Source organism: Mesitornis unicolor, unplaced genomic scaffold (genome assembly GCF_000695765.1).
Source record: "Mesitornis unicolor isolate BGI_N332 unplaced genomic scaffold, ASM69576v1 scaffold2158, whole genome shotgun sequence".
Taxonomy (NCBI): domain Eukaryota; kingdom Metazoa; phylum Chordata; class Aves; order Mesitornithiformes; family Mesitornithidae; genus Mesitornis; species Mesitornis unicolor.
The window spans coordinates 12,061-24,164 of NW_010203641.1; the positions used below are offsets into that span (position 1 = coordinate 12,061).

Genomic DNA, 12,104 nt, shown 5'->3' on the forward strand with positions numbered 1-12,104 from the left:
GGAGAGCCTGCGGGTGGAGGGGAAAGCTCGCCGCTTTGATTCTTTCTTGAAGTTTTTTTTAACGCTGATCAGGTCACCGGGGAGGGCTGAGGAAGGTCTGTCACGCTCAAGATGGAGGGCTAGTGCACAGGCATTGCTGAGGGGAGACATATTCAGCCAGAGGGCAAAGTCCAGTCTGCTTTGCCCAGTCCCCGGCTGCAGCCGAGGTGGGAGCTCACGCAGCTTGTGCCCTTGGCACCCTTGGCTTTTGGGGCAGGTACCCTCTTAGAGGCAGCAAGGAGCCGTGTGGGTCATGGCATGGTGGGTGTTTGTCTAGCAGCCCCATAGAGGGACCTGTGCGTGGTGGTGAAGGTGAATGCAACCCCCTCTCCCCGTGGCCATGGCGGGCAGCGAGGCTGCAGGCAGGCCTGCTCCTGCCTACGTGCTGGGCATAGACCTGGGCACCACATCGGTCAAGGCAGCCCTGTTGGTAGAGGCAGAGCAAGGGCAGGTGGTGGCAGAGAGCTGCTCCAGGGAGACGCAGGCACACACCAGTAGCCTGGAAGCTGGACCGCAGGTAAGGGGTTGCAGATGGCACTGCTGGCAATTTCAGGATACCGGTCTTGCCGGTTATGTGGCTACGTTATGTGGACTTCAGTGGCTTTGCTGGCCTAGAATAATGGAGATGTGTGCTGCGTGTCTCTAGATGTCTGAAAGTAGAATTAAAATGTTCTCTGTATGCTGTTCATGAAAGTCAAGTAAAGCTGCTTGTTTTAAAAAAGGCCCAGGTTTTGAAAAATTGTATAAGACAATGTAAAATTACTCTCCCACAGACCATCGCCTTGTCTTTGATGCTTTCAGTCAGACCTATTGGCCTGTCACAAAGTAATCTGAATCTTAAAAAGTGTGAAAGCTGGAAAACAGCTTCTGTTGAGGCACACTTTGGTCAGTTTGCTGAGTAGATCCGTTTGCTGGGTAGTTCTAGGAACAGGGTATCCAGAAATGAAGTATCAGCATCATCAAAATCAACACCGAGTAGATATGGAGGAGCTTTAGGAAGGTGTAAGGGAGACTGCCTGCCAGTCAAAACCCAGAGATAATCCTCTTTGTGAGGAAAAAGAAGAGCAATATATAAGGTGTACTATTGAAAGCATGTAGTGAGTGTTAATGGTTTGGTTTTGTTTTTTTTTTTAAAGGTAAAGTTGGGTATGATAACTTAAGAAATGAAGAATTATTTGGCCTTCAGTTTAAGAGGCTGTTATCTCATTCTCAGCTTGCTAGTATTGGTTTTTAGTTTCTGTGGTTTTGTGGGTTTTCTGCCTTTTTTTTTCAATTTAGTAGTGAATGTTATCCTAATACATGCTGTTAAGCTAAATGAATTCTGTTCTTCTGACTAGAGTAGTAGTAGTGTTTAATAAATACACTCTGTGAATCCTAATGGTCTCATACTCAGAATAATGCTTTATGATTGCAGGGAATGGAGCAGAATGTCCAGAGAATAATAAAAGCATTGAATGAATGCCTTGCTGCTCTACCTCAGCAGCAGCTTCAAAGAGTCTCTCACATTGGCATTTCAGGACAAATGCATGGGATTGTATTTTGGAAAAGAGATAAAGGTAACATTAATTCTTTGGCATTCTTGTTCAGAGTTTTACAATGCAGAAAATAAAATTATAACACTGAAATGATCTGTAGGAAACTGTTGCATGTTCAGTTGACCATGTTGTTTACACAGATTAAAGATTTAGTCTTATGAGATCTCTGCGGAGTCAGCACAACTATAAAGATGAAGAAGGAATAACATATTTGTAGCTTGCTAACTTCTTGTCCATCATTTGCTGTCTGCTGCGAGTTGAAAGGACTGAATCATGTGAATGACTTTCTTGGGAGGGCGAATGTTCTTTACCTCAGAAAACACTCAACTAGCTGTTGCTCAGTATCTCAATACCTTCTAATGATTCTACAATAGCAGTATTAGCAGTTCTGTGTATGCCTTGAAAAATAAACTATGTTTGATCTTCATGTTAGAAAGAGAAAAGGAGGAGAAATATTGAAGTTCAGTAAATGGTTTTCAGTCTTGTATTTTTCCCCTCCAAAAAAAATCTCAAGGCATTATTTTCCTAGCAAGTCATCGACTGTCATGTTACATTCATCTTGCTGCTTATGCTTCTGTTCATAGGTGCTGAAAAAGAATTATGGTCTTGATTTTGAACGCTCAGCTGCTTGTAGAATGAAGGGCTGAGACCTCAGAAACAAAATCAGCCGCACAGTGAGGTAGTCACGTGAGGCTTGGTTGTGCAAATACTCAAATAATCTTTGTGACAGTGAGGATGTTTGAAAAATTCAGGCCTTGGGTTGCCAACCCTGTAAGGTAGGGATGGATTACCTTCTTGCTAAGCTGCTATAAACCTACTGAAGTCCAAGGCTCAGTTTTCAGAATGTGGTTCCATGTCTTATTTCTCTTAACCTTATGATGTGCATGTCTGAGCAATTATACAAGTCTTATAAGAATAGGAGTTGTGCAGATTAAGCCAAGATTTATTGTAAGACACAGAATAGATTTCCCAAAAGTGTTGGTCACTGACTGTCAAAAGTTGTCAGGGTCTTAATTGCTTTAAGAGACACTATGCTATTCATTACTGGCTGTAATTTTACATTAAATACTAAGATGATTAGAAAGAAAGAAATCCAAAGGCTGATGGACTGAAGGAGCTGTTGCTTGCTTTTCAGCTGTCCCAAGGGCTGCATAGCAAAGCCTCATGGGTTCATGGTAGACATAGATTCTTATGTCATATTGGTTAATATTTTATTTCCTAAAGCCACATGCCACTTTTGTTGCATTTCTGTCAAGTGAAGGAGGGCGTTTGCTCTCATTTGGTTTGAGTAGTCTAAGTGAATCCATGCACTTTGGGACACAAATTACATTTTTAATAGCATCCTTTAGGGTTAGATTTATGATTAATTATATTTATTAGAATCCATTTAAAACCAGAAAAGCAAACCAATTGGAAATTAAGTTCAAAAAGACTTGATAGAACAGGGAATTAAGGGTACAAGAAAAAAAGTATGTGTTTGCTTTGCATGTTTCACATAGTACTTCCCAGCTTTCACAGCTGCTTTTTGACTGTAACTTCAAATCCCTGTATCCAGCTCAAGAAAAAAAATCCTTTAGCTGTATTTGTACTAGTCAGTTAAGCAGTTGGGTCTCTTCCCTGACCTGTAGTACAAGTGGCACAGCACAGCTTGAAACTCTGCTCCCATCCCCAGCCAAAAAGCAAAAGGTTGCTTCAGTTACAGAGCCAGCTGGAGACAGCGTGTGGCCTGTTCCATCCCCACGTTGTGGTCAGGTGTCATGTGAGAGAGCAGTGGTTGTCAGAGGCCGAAGCTGTGCCATGGAGTGTGCTGACAGACATCACCTGCCAGTGCTTGAGCTCAGCCTCTGCTTAGTCTGCTGCTCCAACAGGACTGTTCTGCCTTTGCAGAACTGCATGTGGTGAGTGTGTCAAGGCAAGAAGTGGTGCGGTGGACCAGAGCAACAGCAGACATTGCTGAGAAGGCTCTGAGAAGTTGCCATAATTTAGCTCAGGGCTTTACATGAAAGAATGTGAAGGTTTCATCAAAGGTGTAGTGTTTTCTGTTCAAAATGAACATGCTGGACAGGTAAAACTGAAAACTGAATTAAAGCCTATTCTACCTTTGGTAAAGCTTTGTGTAGCACAGAGGATGGACACTCTTTAGGACTTTGCAGTCCATTGCTTAATACACATAGATCCAGATTTCTTGTTCCCTTGGCTCAAAAGGTGATGAAACTACATGCTATCTATCATAGGCAGTCCATTACTAATACAGCATTCTCTAGGTCATGATGTGGCAGATCCAGCTAAGCGAGAGCTATCATATCAGCTCATTGCCTCCCGTAGCAGAACTGTGATTTTTTTTCTGTGGGTCACCTGTTATTTAAGTTGTATCATTAATATTTCAAGGTGCAAGTTGCTTTTTTTGTATAGGCACCAGGAGTTGTCATAGAGAAGGAAGTCCTTGGGCACCATTCTCTTTTAGCAAAGGATGACTGGCATTATGATGTTATCTAGGACTGAAAAGTATGACTAATTAATATAATTACAATCACTATGGGCTCTGTTTCTGCTCTTTTTCCAATATATTTGACAGAATATCTAGAGTGCCCACAAATGAAGAATGCCAGGCAGACTATGCTGCAGGGAATCACTGGATTTCTCAGATACTGTGTGTTCCAGGGTGCAAGTGGACAGACTGTGGTACAGGCCCTACCTTTGAGCCAGAGGACGTCAGTCATCTGATCACTTGGCAAGACGGCCGCTGCAGTCCTGCCTTCCTCTCTTCTCTTCCTCTCCCTCAGTCACATACCAGCTTGGCTACAGGATTTGGATGTGCCACAGTCTACTGGTATTTAAAGAACAGGTACATTGTTTCTCAAAAGGGCTTCTGTATCAGGCTCTTTCACTGGCAGTTTCTCATCTTGAGTTTATGTATCAATTGCATTCTTGTAGCACAATTGTTTTCTTCTAGCATGTTAATACCATTACAGTCTGAGGGGCTGCATTTCCATGTAATTATAGTATTAATTAGGTAGTCAAAAATATTTAAAATGGCAGTATTCAGTATAAACTATAAGCAACTGAGCACACAAGATCCTCTGACCTCATAAAAATACTACAGATTTCTTTAATAAAAAGAAAAGCTTTTGACCATATAGTAACAGAAGCCTTAAAATATTATAAAATAATTGTAGTCCATGCTGCCGCTCAGAGGAGCTCTGCTCATGCAGTTTGAACACTGTAATTTTGCCTTGTGCAGATTGTGAAAAGTACAAACATGCCTAAAACAGTAACAGAGTTGCTTTGTCTGGTTGCTGCCAGATGCTAAAACAAACAGTCTCTAAATTAATTTCAGTTCCTTCCTTCCTTCCTTAGACACTGAGATCCTTATGAGGTGTTACAAATGGTCTGCTTTGTTGTGGCATGTTTGCAGAGGATATAATTTTTCACTTATGACTTGGCATCAGCAAGATTTGCTCTTCAGTTTTGTCCGCAGTATGCTATGTTTCTCAAAGAGCCAATGTCTTCCTCTGCAATTGAGTTCAGGTTCAGTAAGTGGGGAAAAACTTGCTTGATCTTGGTTTCTTCCAGCGTATGTCCAGCAAATACATGGAGCATGGCATGATCTTACTTTAGAGCTGTATAACTCAGGAGTTCAGCTGCTTAGTTTTGTTCCTGTTTTGTTTCACTATTTGGTACCTTTCCATTCAGATAATTTGTGGATCATAGAACAACTGTGGGAATTTACCTATTTTTCTCAAATGCTCCAGGATCAAGAGTGATATGGTTTTGTGCAAACAATTACTACCTTCCTGGTAACTTTTGCAATGGCATGCTTCTCAACCTAGACAACATTCTTTAAAGCTGCTCTCTCTCCATCTTCCATCAGGAGATAAGTATTGCTGTTGTGGTAACAGCTTGGAAAACAAATTCCATTTAAAACAAAGCAAAACAAAAGAACAAAATGCAGGTTGATTCCTGGGATTGCTGTTGGTTTTTTTAGATGGGACCACACATGTCTGAAGTTCCTGTAGCAGTGGAGGTAATCTTGCTCTCACTGCCTTAAAGCACCCCTCAATATTTTTGTTTTTAAAATGTTTTCTTTAAAAGTCCAGATTTTCTGAAGTCTTACGATGCAGCTGGCACTATCCATGACTATGTGGTTGCCATGTTGTGTGACCTGAAGAAGCCACTCATGTCCATCCAGAATGCTGCCAGCTGGGGATATTTTGATTGCAGAAACAAAAGCTGGAACACCGACATGTAAGTGCCAAGGTCATTCAATGGATTTTGTGTATTGCTTGTGTCAGGCAACGTGAACACCTCTTTGGGCTCTAAGTATGAATGTACAGATAAAAAGTGATTGAAAATTACTCCTAATCAATTGTTGTGTGGCCTGTACGGAAGAACTATTGAGAGCTTGCTCTGGTTTGTAAGGTACATATGTTGAAATTATATAAAATCTGGCACAGTATTTTTAGAAATACCAAAGACATAAGAGCTGAGAGACTCGTCAGTGACTCCCTGTATACCAACCTGTTCTCTCCCTTTCTGTGGTGGGATGGGATGGACAAGAGCATGGTGTAGCCAGGGTGTCTCCCCTGTGATGGTGAAAGACAGTTATTACTCTCTAGTTCTTTCAGCTGAGCTCCTTTGTAACTACTAGGACTTACCTGTGATAATAACTAAGAGTTATTAGGCTACAGAAGTCTGATGGGGAATCAGTTTATTTATCTAATTTATTTTAATGATTTGCTCTTTCAGGGCTGAGTGCTAAGGCCTTATATATTTCAGGGCTTAGGTTAGGCCAGGACTCCATGGTGAAAAGATCTGCTCATGAAGGTATGAAAGAGTGACAGAAACTTGCATTTGGCCTACTGAACTTTTACTAATTTGGTGTTGCTGCTGTAGCAATGTAGTGTATCTTGCAGTTGATTGTGCAAGGAGTTTGTTGGACTTAGCTCTTTGTGATTTGGTTTTGAACCACTAACTGCATGACAGCTTGAAGTTCTTTGACACTTACAAGTTGCATTTTTTTGCTGTTTTTGCAATTGTGCCTTTACCCTGGAACTGCTTGTCCATATGACATCAGTAGGTTAAACCTGCTGAACATGCACTGCAGTATAATCTCAGGTAATCGGATTGCATATAAAGGAATACTATTTACTCTTCTAGACTCTTCTGGTTTACCCAGCCCATTGAGCTGGAATGCTGCCCCTTGTCCAGGACAAAGCTTTGTAAGCATGGGAAAGCACCCATAAAACCAGCAGCCACAAATGTATTGCCAGGTTCATCACTGACTTAAAAGACATCTTTGTTGTCATGCCACGTGTTTCCATACTATTTTCCTGCAATAATATTGTTCTGATTGCAGATTGAAAAAGTCCGGCTTTCCTGTTCACTTGCTTCCAGAGGTGGGAGACCCTGGCAGTATTGCAGGCAGGACAATCTGTGCATGGCATGGAATACCCAAAGGAGCAAAAGTAGGAATTGCTCTGGGAGATTTCCAGTGCTCTGTTTATTCCTGTCTGACTGAGAGGACTGATGCAGGTATGATAATTTTGGTGGCTGATTTGGTTTTCTCATTGTCCGCCTTCAGGGTAGCCTAGTAAAACACTGATACTTTTTTTTTCTTTTTTTTTCCTTTTGTGTTCTAGTTCTTAATATCAGTACCTCTGCTCAGCTGACTGTCTCGATGCCCCTGGGTTTCCAGCCTCCAGAGACACCAGATCCTTCCTCAGCTGTTACTTATTTTCCTTACTTCAACGGTGACTACTTGGCAGTGGCAGCATCACTTAATGGAGGCAATGTGCTTGCAACGTTTGTGGACATGGTGGCACGGTGGACAGAAGAGCTAGGTAAGCTATTTCAAGGATAGTTAAAGATTAAAATTGAGGTTGATCAGCAAGGTAAAAGGAAGCTAAGGCAAAGGAACAAGCCTAGAGCTGCTTTGTCGTGACATGTGAGGAACAAGGATGTAGCTCTTGGGTCATGCTTGCTAGATCTTGAATTTCCTGCTGTAGCTTATGGACATGCTGGGGCAGTCATGCTTGGACTTCACATTCACGTTGCCTCTAGGTGTTGTGTTTTCTTTTGTTTCAAGAGCACAAGAGAATTATTTTCTGCAAGTTGTTTTTCAAAAGGAAAGGTCAGCAGAGTTGTGGACAGCCTCTAATTTTGCATGACTGCAGTCCAAAAGAGTCCCTTGATTATATCAGTTGCCTTTTGCTGCATATTTTGCAGCACTGTAATGTATTTTAAGACTCAAACTCATCTGATATCTTCTAAGTGCTTTAAACATGGTCTTTGCAGGACTTTTGCTTTGTAATCTCTTTGAGTTTTGCAATGCAGAAATAAGATCTGAAATTGTTCTTTCAGTGGGTATTTGAACTCTTCATTTACATGCAGTCCAGCCACTGAACCAAGTCTGCCATGACTGCCTTTAAAGTTGTTGGTTGGTGTATCTTAGCACAGTGTTAACAAAGAGGAACGGCTGTATTATCAGAAAAGATGGTTTCTGTCATCAGAAAAAGATTTCTAGTGTCACAGATAGTAGATACAATTGGATAGGAGAACTATGTGTTATAATCCTGGAAAATAATTACCTTTGGGATGTGGAAAAAGAGATACAATATTTTGCTGAACAGGTGAGTCAGAATCCATTTTAAGTCTCCACATGTAAGATACACTAGACCTCTTCAGATTGGTAACATGATATTTCTCATCTGCAGGACTTCATATTCAGGAGTCTGCCATCTATACAAAGATAATCAAAGCAGCTTTGGCCCAAAATGACAGCAAACTCTCAGTCCACCCAACTGTATTTGGAGAGAGACACATTCCTGAGCAGTTGGCGTCAGTGACCAATATTGCTGTCTCTGACCTCTCCCTGGGTCATGTAACCAGAGCTCTGTGTCGTGGCATCGTTGAAAACCTCTGTTCCATGTTACCTGTGCAGCGCCTGCTGGAGATGGGAGTGAGGAAGATTCTGGGGAGTGGGAGCGCCCTTGCCAGGAATGAAGTGCTGAGGCAGGAAGTGGAAAGGATTTTTCCATTCCCCATGGCTTATGGGAAAGATGTCGATGCTGCTGTGGGGGCTGCCATGGTGATGTTCCACAGAAAATAAAGTCATTGTTTGGAATGAGATGCAGCTTTTTTTTTCCTTTTTTGATTTTTTTTTTTTCCCCCTCCTGGCTGTAAAGTGTTTCCTTTCAGTTCGTTCACTTTTTCTGGAGTTGTATTCAACATGCCATCTCACTCATTACAGCAGAGAATAAAAGCTTGCACTGAATGTCTGCTTCTGGGTGTACACATTTCATTGCTCTGTCATTCCTGTTTGTGAAATGGGAGGTAATTATCACATTAAATTTGACTGAGTGACTAGGAAAAATCCATTAACTTTCTGCATAAAATGATACTTCATGTGAGGCTCGTTTTCCTGGTAGGAAATACATTTAGGAGGACCAGGAGAGATGTAACTTAGTCTCATGCTTTCATTAGACTTCTTGTCCTTAAACTGTCTCACAGTATCCATACACATAGGCAGCAGATCAGGATGTCAGTCTTGTTTGGGGAGTTTGGTGGCTCTTGAGCTGGTGAACTCAGAGTTACAGAAACTCAATTCTCATCTCTTTCAGCTTTGACTTCCCTTTTGAGCCGAAGCACAAGTAACATTTTGAGAGATGGTCCACAAAAATGGTTTGTTCTTGTAATATAGTGCATAGCTATTGTAGTGTATTTGATCCGAAGCTGTTTCTGATTCTGCCCTTCATGTATTGTGTCAAACTGAGCTTTATTGCTGCCAGGCTAGACTCTAATCTGCTTTTAATGTTAAGTATTATTCGTGCAAACTCCTTTAAAATTTCCAAGTTTTTATCCCGTATTGTGCTCTTAAAATTTATTTCTCCCCCTACTCTTTATAAATGTTTTCACATTAAAATACTTTATCTTTCTAAAACAAGATGGATGTACACCTTTTTTTGCTCAAATGAGATCAGGAGGCAAGTAAGATAATTCCATGTTATCTACATACAATTTCATTACTGAGAAGCCTGTCTTGACTGAAATAGGGAAGTGTATTCCTATCTTAAACATTAGCAACATCAGGACTGACTCATTCTTGTGAGAAAGCTGTTCCGAATTCTGAGATCTTAATTACAGAGGTGGATTAATTTCTGTCTCCCTCCACCCTCCCTCCCTGTATCTATTCCATGCCATGGTTAGGGAACTATTAGCGTACATAGAAATTACAGAGAAAGTGTTGACTAGATTAAAGGTTTTGGAAGTCTAAATTTGTTATATGTTATTTTCCCTTTTATGTTACTATAAAAGATTTATTATCAACAGATCTGCTTCCATTTTTTACTGAATAACTGGGAAGAGCTGATAATACTATTGCAGCGTGCTGTTAACCATTAAACCAAGTGTTGTTTCCAGAGGCTGGTAAATTGTGGCCTGGTTTTAGGTTCTATTAGTGAAGTCAAGGCTATTTCTGACCTGCAGGCCAACTTTGGTTATGTCTTTAAGATCTCTAGCACATCTGCTGATGTTTTTCTATTTGCAGTGATGGAGAGAGCTTTTTATCAGTAAAATCGTTCTCAAGCACAGAAGTTGCTCAAAGCCTAAGCAGCACGTTGGATGCAGGCCTGAGAAAAAGGAAGAAATTCCTTCTTGTATATTACTGGCCTATTTTGATGAGCATTCACATCTCCTTATGAGCTTACACCTTTAAGCGAAGTCCCTGCTGAGATGGAATGTGGTATGTCCCACAACTGTTGCAAAAAGCAATGGAGTGCTGCTGGTAAGAAGAAAATAGTATCTTCACAAGAAACACAGGTCAGGGCTGATGAAGGAGGCATCTAAACTCAGAAAATAGCAGAAAACTCCCGAAATGTGTACGTCAGAGTACAGTAGGACTGAAAGGAGCTGATATCTGGAAAGGGAGAAGAGAGATAAGAAGCATTTAGCAAAAAGGGACCAGCAAGAAGCTAGAGGCTGAATAAGAGAGACCTTCCACTTCCACCTTCCAGTAGTTTTCCTACTGAGTCTCTGCTTTAGAAATGGTGAAGGCGTTAATCATAATGCTGAATGGGATGCTTTGCTCAGCAAAGCTCCAGGAGCACCAGCTAAGGACCTGTGTTATTGGTAATGTATACTTGCATTAACAAATAGGCATTTTATTTCTTTTGAGTGCAATGCCGTAGGGTATATTAAGTAGTAGAATTATTTTGCTGTTAAATAGGCAAATACATTATTCTTTTATACAGATAGAGATAGATAGATGGCTAGACAAGAAAGGTAGTTACCTTTTACGAAACATAAGCCAGATAATTTCATTGAATGATTTCATAATCTAACTGGAAACCTCAGTAGCTAAATGTTTGGAGGTTGCTGGAAAAGCTATTTCTCTATTTTTTTGGGAGAAAGATCTTATGTGAATTATATATTTAACAATATATGCGGAGTTCTTAATTTTAAAGGGTGTTAGATCCATCCTGGATTAGATAAGAATTGTTTTCTTCCTAATGGCATACATATTTAACAGGTGACTGTCACATATATATATTATTTAAGTAAAACATAGTAGGAATATGGAACAATAAGATGGCCTTAGGAATTTCTGTCATTGGTTCTTCCTCAACTCTGGAATCAGCTTATCTTTAAAATACTTGGTGGGGCTGTACAGCAACCACCCACGAAAGATGCCCAGAAAGGTGACTGAACTCAGAGAAGAGCTGTGGCATATTTTACAAAGTTCTGTAAATTGGAATGAAACTGTGACCCCCAGAAACAATTGTCTGGTGGTTTGGGTTTTTTGCAAGCTTGAGTGTATTTACAAAGAGGAAATGTGGAGAATATCCATTACTAAATGCAATTAAAGGGGAGGGAAAAACAGCAGCAACTTACTGCAATTCTTGTAAAAAGCTTTGCTAAACTCCTGGGAATAGAAGATACTGATGCTTCTGGTTCCAGAATTGTTCTTAATGATCTTACTGCTCTTTTCTCTGTTCTTCTAGTGAACTTCCCTTGATTCTAAAAATCATCAGGCACATAGAACACTTTTGCAGACAAATGAAGTGGAGAAGCAAACTCTGAGCTTTTTTCAATCCAGGCACCTTGGAGGAGGAATATCTGGCACCAAATTCCTATAGATCAGAGGCTGAGATTGGACTATTCTGTGGAAGACGGGATTTTTTTGCAATATTTGTAAGTTCTGCAGATATATTTGAATAGCATGGTTGGTTGTTATTTGTAAACTTTCTGTAGTATTTATTATAAGCTGTGATGTGGTTAGACAATATATTTCCTTATCTCATTGATTGTATCAAACTTCAACATTCAAAGAGTTCAAGTAGGTTATGCATTTTTTAGGGTGAAGAATGTTTTTTTTTAAAGAATCCTTCCACAAAATTTTGAAGGTTCTTTCACTTGAAAATTCATACTGATAAGGAAAGGTGGCTTTGACTTCATTATCAAAGATATTCTCAACGGGGTTTAGAAATGAAGGCATGTATAATGACTAAAACAGCTTTGAGCAAATTGTCAGGG

General features: G+C 40.4%; 1 protein-coding gene across 1 annotated transcript; it reads left to right on the plus strand.

The window, feature by feature from the left end:
• Positions 1–379: 379 nt before the first annotated feature.
• On the plus strand, positions 380–8,697 carry SHPK (sedoheptulokinase). Its single transcript, XM_010190758.1, has 7 exons — positions 380–556; positions 1,454–1,595; positions 4,236–4,419; positions 5,667–5,819; positions 6,931–7,106; positions 7,214–7,414; positions 8,288–8,697. Exons 1-7 carry the CDS (start codon positions 380–382, stop codon positions 8,680–8,682), a joined length of 1,428 nt encoding a protein of 475 aa, XP_010189060.1. The 3' UTR covers positions 8,683–8,697.
• The last annotated feature ends 3,407 nt before the right edge of the window (positions 8,698–12,104 follow it).